General features: G+C 39.8%; 1 protein-coding gene across 2 annotated transcripts in view; it reads right to left on the minus strand.

Moving 5' to 3' along the window:
• The window catches only part of ARHGEF26 (Rho guanine nucleotide exchange factor 26), a 146,444-nt gene that overhangs the window by 99,330 nt on the left and 31,381 nt on the right, over nt 1-15,733 (minus strand). For both annotated transcript variants that reach the window (XM_081235964.1, XM_081235963.1), the window contains 2 exons: nt 12,185-12,241; nt 8,515-8,675 (listed from right to left, as the gene is read on the minus strand). In XM_081235964.1, the coding sequence (XP_081092090.1) occupies nt 8,515-8,675; nt 12,185-12,241 (218 nt within the window). The remainder of the gene's footprint in view (nt 1-8,514; nt 8,676-12,184; nt 12,242-15,733) is intronic.

Consider the following 15,733-nt stretch of genomic DNA (forward strand, 5'->3'; position numbering starts at 1 on the left):
TAATGAATTGGGGTCTCAGTCTCCTCACCTGCAAAAGGGAAATGACAGTACATTGCAGGATGCTCTAAAGGATTAAATCAGATGAAATATGAAAAGTGTTGGAAAAACATAAAATTGATGTCCAGAGGCTAAAGATTAATGCATAGCAATTAGAGACGACATCCCACAATAAACAAGCAGTCAGAAAGCTTGAAAGAGCTTGCTTTTGAAACTTAATTCATCAACCATCTTCCTTGTTCTTAAATCAAGTGCTAGATTTAACTTGGCTAAATCACGAAGTTTACGTTAAAGTCTTTCCCATCAGCCAGAAAAACTGTGTGGTCCTGCGCTTGTTTAACTTACAACTGGCAGAGTCAAAAATCCACGTAATGGTTCAAAATCCACAGCTGCAAAGGCAGTGCAGATGAAATACGGCAACTAAACCCCGGCCCTTGTTTCTTTTTCCACAAAGTTCTACTCTAGTTTAAGATTGATAACAGTTAATGACTAAGCTTGGTAACACTTTCGTCTGTCCCAACCAGGATCATTATCCAAGCTTAAATCTCCATGTGACAACTCAAAATCCACAGACTCTTGGAGCCTGCAAAAGCAATGCAAAAAGGCAAAAAAAGCATGTAATGGCCCAAATGTCTGCAAAAAAATAACCAGGAGAATGGCCCAGTTGGCAGCTGGAGCACGTCAGGGCCTGTTTTGAAGTCCTGGGTCAAGGAATCTACCACTCACAAGCAAACACCAGGCTGGGAGGAAGCAAACAACACAGGTTTTAGTCCTAAACTCATGACTAATACTCTTCATGATTAGGGAAGAACCCATTTATTTTTTACTTCATTCAAAGTCAAAATAAAGACGATCGCTACAGTGTCATAAAACTGGCCACGGTCATCTTCAAATACAAACTCAGGCAAAACATCGCGCGAGGGTCTTTATAAAACAAGACCTGTTCTCTAACCCAGTCCTAGACCAATGCCAGCCGAGGCTCATCGAGAGGACATACACACCAAAGTCAATAAATACAAAATCCAGCGATATTTCAGAATACCAGATTTAGATGATCAAAATGACAGTAACGATATCAACAAAATCACTGCAATTTGAGAGCTTACCAAGTGCTGTGCTAAGCCCTCTACCTGTATTATCTCATTTAATTCTATACCAAGCCTAGGGGGTTAGACAACACTATCATCCCCATTAGACAGAGGCAGACGCTTAAGATTTAGCGCTAATAAGTACTTGCCTAACATGTTATTGAAACAGATATATTTATTAAAAGTTTGAGGTTTTATATATTTGTGCTGTACTCCTACAAAACTTAATATTAATAACATTCGAATATAAATACCATTGTTGAAAATTATAAAACGCTACTTAACTTGAACGAATGCCAGTCACCATTTGACAAAAATAGGCTGAAGGTTACACATACACCTGGTGACCAACGTTCCAAGAGGAGACTGGGGCAGAAGCCTTCAGGTGTCAACTGTCACTATACCCTTGTTTGCTGTACGTTGGTCCCTTCCTCACTTGGGGCTGGATCTCCTGGTCCAGAGTTCATCTATTTTGCCCCGCTGCTGGGGTGAAGCAGGGTATCCTCCAGCTGTGCGGTGCTGAAGAGAGGGTCTGGGCTCTGCCTATTTCTCAAACAGGCTTTCAAAACACTTATGTTTTTAGTCACACCTTTACCCCAACTTCCTCAATTCCTGCACCTTCCAGAGGTTCTGGGGTTTAAATCTGGTTCCTTCTTGGCTTTCCTCACTATCAACTATTTAGAGTTAAACTTTCTCAGACTTCCTGAAATATCTAGAGAGTACTCATGTTTCTCAGGTTTCAAAATATTGTTCCTGATGTCTCTTTTCTTGTTTTTGTTTAATTTTTTTCTTTTTTTTCGGTACGCGGGCCTCTCACTGCCATGGCCTCTCCCGTTGCGGAGCACAGGCTCCAGACGCGCAGGCTCAGCGGCCATGGCTCACGGGCCCAGCCGCTCTGCAGCATGTGGGATCCTCCCGGACCGGGGCACAAACCCGTGTCCCCTGCATCGGCAGGCGGACTCTCAACCACTGCGCCACCAGGGAAACCCTGTTTAATTTTTTAAAGCTTTTTGTGCCTTTGTGCATTGACTATCCCATCATTTTTAATGGGATTTCAGAAGGGAATGAATATTAGGGCATGTGTCTACCCAGTCATCTGTCTCACACTAACTTTTACAAAGATTTCAGATGTCCCCCCTGCTTTCCTTCAGTCTTAGCTAAAAGGACTGCATCTGTTATTAAAACATTTGTTGTCTTTTCTTTATGTCTCTACTTGAAATGATACTTAAATAGCTTATTTCTTTATTACTTCAGACACCAGTTATTGGTAAAAGCTGAACAAGGTAGACTAAAATACCCATATTATTGTAGAGTTCTTGAGGTGAATTTCAAATGAACTTCTTTGTTTATTCATCTCAGGATAGAGAAAACGTCAAAGAATGTCATAAAAGTAGCTTCTGAATGTCACTGTCTTTCAAACGTCAGCTAAAGAAGTTTGGTTTTAGAAAGAATAAAGTTTCTCTGTTACATTAAGTGAAATAGGGCAATTGCTTTAGTTACCAAATAAACTTTGTAAAGTTGGTACCAAATAAACTTGGTAAACTTACACTGCATATTGTGAAAGCAAAGAACATCTGCTAATGAGAAACCATGGCAACAGCCATTACTTCAGGGAAAAAAATTAAACAGGTTCTACAACATAAGGAATTCCATACTCTCTGGCCTAGTTAAATTTAATATGTTTTTCTTTTAAAATTTAGCTTTACAAACTAGTCAGGAAAGATGAAATGCTAATATTAATATTACAAAACTTCTGAAAGTTTGCTGTCAATGCATTAAAAAGTTGAGAATTTTAATTACCAAATAGAGAAAACACTTTATAATGCAGATACGTTGTGCCCTTATTTGAGTAAAATGTCATTTTTTATAATATGAAGTCATTTTATAAAATAATATTAAAACATGCATTAACAGTATCCAGTGTTCCATGATATTTCAATTTTAATATAATCTGATTAAATTAGGGAAAAGAATCTTCTGGAGAAGCAAGTTCTGGGTAAGTCTCATTTTGTCTGTTTACTATTACTGTAATTTACTCTTCCACACAAAGCAGAAACTGGAGAATTTGGCATTAGCCGCTCATAATATGTTGGGAACAAATTCAGTTCCTGAGGACACAAAAGCACATTGATGGATATTTTTATTTTGCTCTGCAGAAACTGAAGACAGCATAGTTTTAGCTTTAAATTACTTCCCAAAGAAATACCAATATTTTAACTTTGTAATGGAAACAAGAAAAACAAGCATCTTGCAAAGTTCTTTAGCAGTGTATTTTTAGAGGTTAAAAAGAACGGTATATTCCATTATTGAAAAAATGCAAATGAAGTATTGTTAGCATAATCTAGATATTTAGAACGAAAACTCAGAATTAAGATTAAAAACACATCATTTTATAAAACATCAAAACAGAGGTTCATCTAGTTTTCATTTTGCAGAAAACATTTTAATACAAAAGACCTTACTTAGACCTTAATGTTTCTAAACACAGCAGTGGGATTAATATTCAGTTTTATACAAAAGACAATCTCCTTTCCATAGTATCAGTCTTTTACCATCAATAGATCTTAGATTTAAAAACAAGTGGAATTAGTGAATAAGATCATATTCTGTTGCTAATTCATGTAAATTAATCATACATGCTATTAATATGGCAACTATCTATAAATTATTCTAAATGAACACAGATACGTAAGAGCAGAACAAAAAAAATAATCAAAGGATATATGCAAATAGGCATATACAGTATGTGGTGTTTAGTTATGAATTAAGCCTATTCATTTCTAAACAAAAGATATCTAATACTCCCTTTTTTTCATGGGATGATTAGGTTTTGAGGACATCTTTGGGCCTTAAAAGACAGAGAGACCATGAATCTCTGGGAGATTTCACGCATTTGAGTCAGAGGGAAGTTAAAACAGTCAGAGGTAGAAGGAAGTAGGTCCAGAGCTGGGAGGTCAAAGGCCCTGCCCTGGCACTGACCAAAGGCATACTGGGACTGCCTGAACTTAGGAGGATTTAGTTCTAATCATCCCAAGAAAAAGAAAAGGGCCGCACTCTTTGTAGGAGGGGTCAAATACAGAACCAGTAGGGTTTCAGCTGCCTCACCGAATATGCCTTTAAAGAAGATTACAAAGCAAACAGCTGCCTTGCCCATGGCACTGACACATGGGGTGACAGGAAGGCATTAAAGACAGGGGCAAACCCTCCACAGCCAAGGGGCCTGAGAAAGGTCCTGGTAGTAATTCTTACCCTATTTGCTTCAATTTTGTCCCCCCTCCTCCCCCGACGTAGGTTCCTTAAATGTTTCTGTGCCAAAATTCTGACCTTGGTTTTCTTTTTCTTTCTGCTCGATCCGTGCATCTCAAGGAGGACACAACGGGCATTTGGGGTGGGACAATTCATGCTTGTCTGGGGCAGTTCTACCACTTGTAGGACGTCTGGCACCTCTGGCCTCCGCTTACTAATGCCAATAGAATCCCCAGGTCACTGGGGCAACCGAAAACACATTCCAAATGCCCCCAGGAGGCAAACACAACCACCACCAGTACCACCACCACCACTTAAAAACCATCACTGGGCTTCCCTGGTGGCACACTGGTTGCGAGTCCGCCTGCCGATGCAGGGGACGTGGGTTCGTGCCCCGGTCCGGGAAGATCCCACATGCCGCGGAGCGGCTGGGCCCGTGAGCCACGGCCGCTGAGCCTGCGCGTCTGGAGCCTGTGCTCCGCAACTGGAGAGGCCACAACAGTGAGAGGCCCGCGTAAAGCAAAAAAAAAAAAAAAAAATCACTACAAGCTCTAGTATCTCATTTAAACCCACTGTGCCAAGAACGTACATGACTCAAATCTACATTCAAGTCAAGATTTTTCTGGAATTCTAATCTTTTTCTCCTTTCAACTAGACACCTTCCCCTCATGCTCCACAGTCATTTCAAACTTGCCCCAAATTGAATTCCTTATCTCCCTCATTAAGCTCCAACCTGTTTCTCTTACACCCGGGCTAATACAACCACCATCCACAGTCAACCAGGCAGAAGCGGGGAGGTAAACAAAACTCCTCCCTCTCTCTTGCCAAGTCCTCCGGATTGCAGGTTCTAAATACCCTTCAAGTCCTTCCTCTTAGGACTCCTATAGGATTCCCATCATCTCTGGCTGTGTTACTGCAATGGCCCCAAACCTTTCACCATCTTCACCTCCTTATGCAAACACCATTCTACTGTCATCTCCCAGACCACCATGTCAGTCCCCTACTCAATTGCCCATTGTGTCCACCCAGCCTTCAGTAAACAGTAAAAACCCCTCAGCAGGCACACAAAGGCCATTACCATCTTCTCTCATCCTCACCTGTGATTCTCACCAGGGGCCCTAGGCCCATAACCTCCAGCATGACCCAAACCTGCCCATTTTGGGTAAGTGCCCTGCCCTGGGATGCCTCTGCACACCCACTGGGGATGTTCCATTGGCCGCCACTGGCCCCTGAGGACCAAGAGCCACAGGGCAGATGCCACCAGCTGAAATGCTCTAGAATCCAGGCACCTGGCAGAATAGGAGGCTCCACAAGTGTTGACTGAAATGAACAATTCTTTATAAAGCAGGAAAGAATTCAGTAGGAACATCCACTGATAAACGCACACACCCAGAATCAGGATGATCTTGTCCCTGCCTGTTTGTTTTCACATAGCATCATCTTACACATAAGGGCTTCTTGGTGACATTTACTGGAAAACAGTGAAGAACCTGAGCCACTGTAAAGAGGACCAGACATCACATTGCTAAGTCAAATGTTGAGCATGTTGTGACCTCTGCCTCCACGGAATATCCCGTCACCTATAGCTACAATTTTTCATCAGGTAAAAGTAAAGCAATGAAAATAGTCTTGATTATGCCACACTTAACAATGCCCCACTTAATCAGTACTTAATTCAGACACTGATCGTTTGTTTATTCAAGAAAAAAATGAAAATTTTATGATTTCTTAAGACTGGAAACTCTTTCATGGGTAGCACATGAAGGCATTACCACTTGAGAGTCAGTCACTCTTGGAGCCCAAATGCTGGAAATTCAACAAGCAGGCTTCACATAATGAAATAGGTTTTGTAAATCTTCTGAGAACTTTGAATTTTAAAAAGGCTGTATCTGAAATGAGTATTTCAAACTTAAATAAACTTTTGTAATGTAGTTATTATGATACAGACACAGGATTACCATGCAGAAGCTGATCATTCTCAGTTGAAATATAACAGAAATCAAATATTACATAGGCATCTCTCCAAATTAAAACACTACATTTCAAATAAAAACAAAACAAAAAAATGTAAGGGATAAAGACATTTCTTTCTTTATCATTTAATGCAGGCTGAGAAGTTTCTGAGTTTTGTTTTAAAAATGAGAAATAGACAAAGATGTCCAGAATAGCCTCTTATTTTAAGTTACTACAGAAATGAAAACATTTAAATAAAATCATAAGTGATTTAAATTTTGTAAATGAGTGAAATTAAAATAATAAAATTTTTATCTATAATTTAAATAAAATGACTTATTTCAGGGTTAACCAATTATGGTTTTTATCCCCATTTTATGTATAAGAAGTGAGTTGGAGAGGTTTAGCAACCTTCTCAAGGTTAACCAACTACCAAGAAAAGATGTAATTGCTGGGGCCCAGGCTCCTTCTGAAGCATGCCTGGTACATGAGCAGTGCTATCGAGGCCCAAAGACTCTTAGGACCCAAAACATACTCTGTTCAAGAACTGCTGCTACTCCACAATCAGAACTGACTAACAGCTTTCTCTAGAGTCATTTATACGCCATGAGAAGTGGACGGATGGCCACACGACTCAAAGAACAATTCCAGAGAGGAGTGAAAAACATGCCACCGTGGTTTCCAGGAAACATATTCTAATTAAAATCATGACTTACATTTTATGGTTATCAAAACAGAAATAATTCTTTATAGCGATATATCGAACATGGAGATTTATTTTCGTAGTTAAACCAAAGTACAAGTTAAAACGAAAGAGACTCATGTTGAAATCTGAATGCCTGTTGAACAGGGACACACCACCTAAGGCTCTTGCTCTGCCCCCGTCACTAACGGGGAGAAAGGAGATCTTTCATTTCTCTTACCAAAATGGGCAAGACTGGTACCAAAAAAAAACCCCAATAGGCTGAAACAAGCAATGACCCAGCTTCTGAAAAAGGACTTCCAAGCTGCAGTGTGTGTCACCACCTGCACACCACAGGCCCCTGTTCTCTAAGGCCCAGCGGGTCCTCTGGACACATATTTTTAAGTATCCATGCCAGGAATAAGATTGCCAAGATCTTTTCTTGTGGAAGAATCTGGCTTCTAAAGTTGTGTCACTACCATAAAATATTGGGAGAGCTCGCTGATCTGACCACGAATTGCATCTCTGCAGTGGCCCCAACTCACACGCTAACCTGTTCAGCACAGATGTTCAATCTTGCGGTTCAAAAGGAAAATCTGCCTGCACACAGCGATGGAGCCAGGGATACAAATGTGTTACCATCACTGCCTACTGGGATTTTCCCTAAAGTGACAAATGAACAACGTCCAGATTCAAAAGGGGTACTCACCCCAGGGACAGATCCTGTTTTTGTGGGCCTTGAAGCCTGTACAACTTGGGGGCCCTCTAAGAAAAAAATTAGGCACAAAAGCAAATATTTAAAAGGTGCCCTTGCAAATGAGGAGCCTCGGAGCTTAAGCTATGAGTTGTACAGTAAACCTACCTTTGACCCAACCATACAAAACTGCCAATATTCAATCCATTTTGATTTACCAAAATAGCAACTTCGGGTGGCTCAACACTGCTGGCACATGGCTCCAGTACAGGCTGTGTAGTTCCCTCGGAAGGATAGAAGAGCTCACCACTGTTGTACAAACTGAGCTTCCTGCACTCATTAAGAATAATAATGGAAACTCTTCTAATAGTGCTTATGGAAAGTGAAATAGGGAAAATCTGTAAAAATCGTTATGGTCACTATGACTGCATTTTAAAAATAATATATACATATCTTAACAAGGACAAGACTATGAAAATGTAAACAGAAATAATTTCTGTATTTGAATGGTTTGATAGTGAGTTACCTTGTTTCCTTCCAACTAACGCTGTTATATTATTGGCATAATTAAAAAGGAAAAATTAAAGGGAAAAACGAGAAATAGGGAGAAAGAGAAGGAATATAGAGACCTTAGATATAACTGTCTTCTGTGACAATTAATTACACACTTAGCATCTGTCTATACATCAACACCTTGAAACACATCTTAAAATTTATTTCAAGGAATAAAGATAAAAGCCAATTGAACAAATGAGAGACTTCACACCTCTAAATGTCTTCCTTTTGAGATAACACAGCTGTTTGTTAATAAGTAATGTCTTGGCATGACCAAAGGCAAACAAAAGTGAACTTACTTTTTGCTTGCCTCGCAGACATCTGTAATATTGGAGAAAAGATGGTGACTCTCTGTTTTGGTCATCGTATCACTCAGTGCTTTAGAATTTTTAAACATTCGTATCAAGATCTCCAAGCTGAGTAAATACGAATGTTCAGAGGATATAACTTCAAAGATAGCCTGATAGAAGGAAGAAGAAATGTGTTACTCATTCCTTCAATTAAAGAATTAAACCTAGCTCTCATAATTCTGCTATAAGAATAACATAATATCTTAAAAAGTACAAAAAGATAAGTATTAAAAACTACATTACCAAACTACTGTCTTTATATAAGGCACATACAACCAAATTTTGAGAAATAGAGTCACTGCCTAGAGTGTAAATAGGAAAAAATGAAAGTATTTGGATGACTTGAGACTGCATCCTGAGGTCACACTTTGCCAGGGGGCAGAATCTCTGGGAGGAAGCTAGGGCATGTCGTAAAATCTCAGTGTGACATTAATTAACCTTTGGGGTCATCTCCTCCAGCCCTGATTTCAAAGCATGCTGCTCTGGGACAGTGAAGATTTATGGACCTCACTTGGGATTCAGAGAAAATTTCTCACAAATGCATTTCTTCCCTCCCTTGTGGGTCCTCCTTTCTCTCCCTATATTTTAATCCAACTAATCTGTGGTTAATAAGAGTAAATATTCTGGGTGCATTAAAGAGCATGACTGGACCTATCCTCAAAAGGTTCTTATCAGGGCCTCCCTGGTGGCGCAGTGGTTGAGAGTCCGCCTGCCGATGCAGGGGATGCGGGTTCGTGCCCCGGTCTGGGAGGATCCCATATGCTGCGGAGCGGCTGGGCCCGTGAGCCGTGGCCGCTGAGCCTGCGCGTCCGGAGCCTGTGCTCCGCAATGGGAGAGGCCACAACAGTGAGAGGCCCGCGTACCACGGAAAAAAAAAAAAAAAAGAAAAAAAAAAAAAAAAAAAAAAAAAGGTTCTTATCAGCCACAGGAATTCTTTTATACAAACTCATACAATTGAAAGTAATTCTGTCCAACAAGCCATCGTCTCTGTTCTCATCAATGGCTCAAGAAGGAGCGAAGGACCCTTGGCAGAAACTCTTGGTGTCAGGCACACAGTGTGGTTTACCTGATAAGCGTTCATTAATAATCAAAAGCCAACCCACATATGTGGAGAGACACCAGCGCCCTGTGGAAGGAATTCATCTAGCACCTTAACAAAATCAGATTCTCCAAGAATGGCCAGGCAGGGAGAATTCCTCCTCAGGGAGGGGTAGTGAACATCCTTGCAGGCTTGAGGTTCCCATCCTTCCTGGAGACCTTCCCTAGTAACACTGCCATCAACCCCCTTGACCTCCAGGGTTCTTCCCCCAGTGCTTGGCCCAAAGGGCACAGAAGATTCTCCCCGTGAGACCCTGTGCTCCAGCTGAGGCCAGGTGGGGGCAGTCAGGCACAGGCAGGTGGAGGCCCCACTGCCGGTAGGTGAGCCATAATTCTTTAAGTCAGGTTAGTGGTGCTAGTCTCGGGGTTCACCTCCCTTTTTAGCATCCATAAGCTTTTAGAGAAGTCATACTGGTCTAACCTCAGTTGCGCTCCAGGGACTTAAGTGATATAATCATCTAATGAGTAAAGAGTAAGAACATTAAGAGTCTCATTCAACCTGGACCTCGTGTGATTCTATTCAATCAATACAATATCCCCAGGAAATGTAATGCAAACTAAAGAAAATTCACCCATCCTGACCAAAAATAATGGATTTCAGGTTGTTGATGGATATGGTGCCTTGGAATGACTAAAAAATATTTTCAAAAGCAGAGACTTTTGTAATCAAATCCAAAATGTGAAGATTCAAACAAAAAGATATGATAAATGATACAGAGTACATCACAGGAAAAGATGACTAAGTAGTAGTTTAATATAATAAGTTTAATGTAATAACTTAAAACATGCAATTGGGTCATCAACTACTGAAAAGCAAATCACATTAGACCTGTTAAAATATCTGTATAGGAACAGAAAGAAACCATAGTTAGATTTGCTGTCATTACCAGGGATTGAACCTGGGCCCTCGCCAGTGAAAGCACAGAGTCCTAACCACAGGACCGCCAGGGAATTCCCAGTCATTACTTTTTTATATCACAAATCTAAATAAATATTTTCAAAATATAAGGGAAACAGAATAGGTTTAAAAGAAAAGAAATATTCAAATGGGACTAGGACCCTGGAGAAGCTCTTGAATTTGTCCAAAAACAGAGAGAAATATTGTTTATGCCACTATGTTAACCGTAAAAAAAAAGTACTGCCTGTTGTCCCTCACTAGGAGAACAGATTTTTTTAAAAAGTAGTATTTGGAGAATGGAATACTATACAGTAGTTTGAATAAATGATCTAGATTAACATGCATTAACATGGATAAATCTCAAAAACAATGTTGAATGTAAAAAGCAACCAACCAAAACATATGTTCAGAATCATATCATTTATCTACATCTTAACAGACACACACAAGTATATGTATATAAATATACCTAATACATGATTGGATGGATACACATCAATTCGTAATTATAGTTGCCTCTGGGGAGGAGAGGAAGGGAATGAGACAGAGGAGAATGTAGGACTTCTGTTTTAGTGAAAGTCTTAGTTTCTTTATAAAAGTAAGAAAAAATTATAAATGTAATACATTTTTAATTCACAGAGATGTATACACCAATGTTATATACTATTTTGTTTTTTTAAAGTTAAAAAAATGGCACTACAGGGCTTCCCTGGTGGCGCAGTGGTTGAGAGTCCGCCTGCCTATGCGGGGAACGCAGGTTTGTGCCCCGGTCCAGGAAGATCCCACATGCCACGGAGCGGCTGGGCCCATGAGCCATGGCCGCTGAGCCTGCATGTCCGGAGCCTGTGCTCCGGAACAGGAGAGGCCACAACGGTGGGAGGCCCGTGTACCGCAAAAAAAAAAAAAAAAAAAAAAAAAGGCACTACAATGCATCCTTATATTTTTGTGTTATTTCAGGCCAATGAAATAAGAAAAAGGTATCTCATGTCCTCTGTGGAATTGATTTACATGCATGTATATGCCTAAGCTTCTGTATCTCCATGCTCATATGTATAAAACAGAAGGAAAGTACTCTGACAACTTCACAATATTATTACAGTGAGCAATTTTCTTAAACTGTATTTATTAAACTTCAAGTTATAAAACCCTCTTATTATCTGTTTTACTTTTTATTAGGTAAACTTTTATTTTGGTATAATTTTAGATTTATAGAAATCTTGCAAAGAGGGTTCAGAGTTCCTATATTTCCTTCACCTGGCTTTCCCTATCCAGGGTACATTACATTTTGTCCGCAGACAAATATTCACACTTTATTCAGATTTCACCAGTTTTTCCACTAACATCCTTTTTCAGTTCCAGGATCTAAGTAATGTCTGTTTCATTTTTCAACGTATTTCTTCCAGTGTAAATACACGCAGACTAGGTGCTTTGTTAAGTTAAAATGACATTGGTATATTTTAAATTTTCTTTTATGGGGGTTTATGTGTAGTTTTATTTGACAATGATCACATACTCCTTCTGTAAAAAAAAAAAAAAAAAAAAAGAATACATCGTCAAAGGAAAATGCTGAACATAATAGGCATCCCTTGGAACCCTAAAGCATCTGCTTGGTGGAAAACATACCTCTTGTCTCTTTCTTTCTTCCTGGCTAACTGTCTGAGATAATCCATTTCTTTTCACCTAGGGGGAAAAGCAAAATAAAGATGAGCGCATTTACTTAAACAACTGCTCTATTATGTAAGACATAACTCTGTGCCCTTCAAAAATGAATTAAGAGAAATTATGCAAAATGTTGAATTCAGTACATACTAATTTTGAGTCTCACACCCCTCAAATGACATTTAATTACACAAATAAATTAGTATAGCTCAACACTAAAGAAATGAAAAGTGTCTAGAACACTATCCTATCAGGTTGAGTTAATCTGTTCTACTTTTAGTTCTGGCTGTTCCTAAAATACTTATGAAATTAATTTTCTAATTCATAACTGAAGAAATTCCTGATAATAAAGAAAATGAAGCCACCACTTTAAGAGTTTACTGCCCAGAACCCTGGTCAGTAATATGGTGTCCTTATGACATTGAAAGAGTAATTTTAACACTATTTTTTCACAGAGACTCAGTGGAACAGCAATGCTCTTTATAAAAACCCAATCAAACAAGGAAATGCAGTCCCCTTGGCCCAATTTCAGCAGTCTTTCAGGCATATTTAATTTTGACAAATAAGGATATAACCTGATAGTCTTTGGAGAAGCCACAGTAGCTACAAGAACCAAGAATGCTAGTACCATACTTGCAGTAATACGGTTGTATCCCTAGTTGAATCCCTGAGGTTCCTATAACTCAACTGCCACACATTTTTACCTGACTGCTGTAGTTCCTATCAAAATTCAGTCTCTAACCCAAAGAGTAGAGGCTGAACTATGAACTCCATGAAGGCAGGACCTGGAGTCTCTTCTGATATACCCGGCACTGAGTCTGGCACATGAAAGATATTCATGTTTTTCAGTTAAAGTTTAATTAGCAAAAGGTAAGGCATATGCAAAATACCAACCAATTAAATCCTGCACTTCACAGGAAGAAGAGCAGGAAGAGAGTGCCCTCCCCTTGTGTGAAAAATTAATAGCAATAAAATATAACAAAGGTCTTCAAACGTTGGCTATCATACTTCTCAAAAAAAAACCTTAAAAACCATGTTCCCTTAGACCCATTTTTAAGTTGGCATCTTAAATTTTCGTCCTAAACGTAAAGAATTTTAAAGATACATTTTGCTGCTAATTGTAAATTTAGACATTTTAACCATGTGTTATTACACTCTTTTAAATGTATCCAATGGAATATAAAAACCATGATGACTAAATACCTATTGCATAACATCACCCATTTAAAAATAAATAAGCTTTTCTTAACAGTTGGAGATTTTACATTATTCTTCTTTCTCCTTGAAATCTCATTTCTATGTCAATCCCACCCCCCCAAGTTTCCTAGTATAATTCTATGTGTCAGGGTGTCTTATTAGTCAGCCTAGCATACTTTAACACAAAAATAGGTTTTTACATTTAATTTTCTAAAATTTCCTGTGAGCAATGAGCTTTAAGCATAAAGACTCTTCTGGATTGTAAAACCACTACAAATAGCATTACTAACCTATAATCAAAATGACACAATTACTTCCAATTTCAATGCATTTAGCCCTACAAGTAAAATTTTACTGACAATGCACCTCTGAGTGAGACGGTGGCTTAATTAAAGGAGGCTTTGCTGAAACCAGTATTTCAAATTGACCCCATTTTATCTTGTGCCTGTGATTTAACATGTTGGGACAGGGCACCAAAGTAAGATTTGATATGGCTTTCTTTAGAAAAATGGCAAAGGGGGTAACTGTGAAAGTGGAAGCTGGAAAAAAAAACAGAACAAAACCTGGTGTAACACTTGAACTGCAGATACAGTCTCAGTTTTAGAAAAAAGAATACCTACGAGTTGAGAATCTGGAAAATGGTCCCCTTAAAACTACTCCTGCCCACCTCACATGGTCTTGCTGAATGCCCCGGGGTGTGATGCATATCCCAGTGTGAAGACCGCTGGCACACAGTTCTCTACATTGTGGGGTCAGGGAAGTAAAGACAACTACATGTTACTGCCTTTAATCTGATTGTTGGAAAAGGTTAGAAAGCAGTACAGTAGAGCAGAAAGAGTCCTAAATCAATAGTAAAATCAGCAATCATTTACTGAGCACCAGGAAATATGCTGTGTGTTTTATACCCCATTCCCACTGAATCCTCATAAACATTCTAAAAAGCCAATACTACTTTTATTCCCATTTCACAGATGGGAATAACAACTAAGGCTTAGGATCCCAGATCACACAGCTAATAGGTAGCAAGGCCAGGGTCCCCATCCAGGTCTGTCAACTTCAGGGCTCCCACTCTTAATCATGATATTACCAGGGATAGGAACTCCCAGCTTTCTATGAGAGGCACCCCCATTTCTACGGTTGGATGATCATCACTACAACCCCTTCTAATGCCAGGTCTGTACCAAGTCTCCATATGTTTGTTTTCATCCACCCATATCACAGAATGTTGTAATGCCTTACCCACCATCCTGACCCTGGGTCAGCCTGTCAGCAAGAACTCATGGCTAAAAAGGCTTCTTCAAACATTTTAATAAGGTAGGAGACTGGACAGAAGAATGAAACCGTTCAGAGCTGCTCCCATTTGGTTAACCCTGAGCACGAACTTCACAGGATTTCCTGCCTGACACAAAGTCCTGGCAGATGGATATTCCGGCATCACGCCCACTGTCTCTGCAGGTGAGGTCACCAGCAAGAATTTCCAGGCCACCGGCATCTCTATCCACGCCTACTGCTGAGTTCAAACCCGGAAATCTTAAGGGGAAGAGAGAGAAGCATGTGGGCTTAGAGACCTACCCAGATACAGCTAGTTTACTGAGGGATAAAGAGTACTTCATCCTATCAAAAAGAAAAAGAAAAAAATCCCCAGCTAAAGTAGTTGCTCTCCTGAGGGGGGAGAGAAGGTAGTTTTGAAAAAGGCAAAGTACTAATTGCATAGAATTATCATCTTTCACTAATAATACTAATTTAAAAAATGATAAAATATTCCTTTACCCAAAAAAGTCATTAGTAAGAGACCAGCAGCCCATACAAAACTGACCAAAAAGAAAAAAAGATTCCATGAAGCAGTCTTGGGTTATAATTAAGAAAACGGGCACACTCGGGGAATCTGAAAACTGGCTCTGGAGAGTTCTGATGAGCCAGCTCCTCCTGGCTGGCTGCCAGACCACTGCTCCAGGTCCTGGCTGGACAGGTTCTTCTCCTGAGCCAAGAGGAAGCATTTTGTCCACCTGAGACCTTCCACGTTCAACTCTAAATTAAGCAGAGCGGGTGCCTGGAGGTCGAAGGTCAAGAGCGGCAAGATGATTTCAGAAACTGAAGAATTGGGAAGATGAAACCAGAGAAAGAAGGGGAGAGAGGATATAAAAGAGGGCCTCACAGAGACTGGCAGAAGGCAGGCAGAGAAAACTGGGGGAGAATGAAAACACAGAGCAAAATGTCAAGCGGAAAGAAACAAGGGAAGAAGGGGGTAAGGGAGGGAGGGAAAGGAAAGAAGGAGAGAGAATGTGTGCAAAGATTTTAATAGTAAATATCTCTGGA

Source organism: Mesoplodon bidens, assembly GCF_964165515.1.
Source record: "Mesoplodon bidens genome assembly, chromosome: 5".
NCBI lineage: Eukaryota > Metazoa > Chordata > Mammalia > Artiodactyla > Ziphiidae > Mesoplodon > Mesoplodon bidens.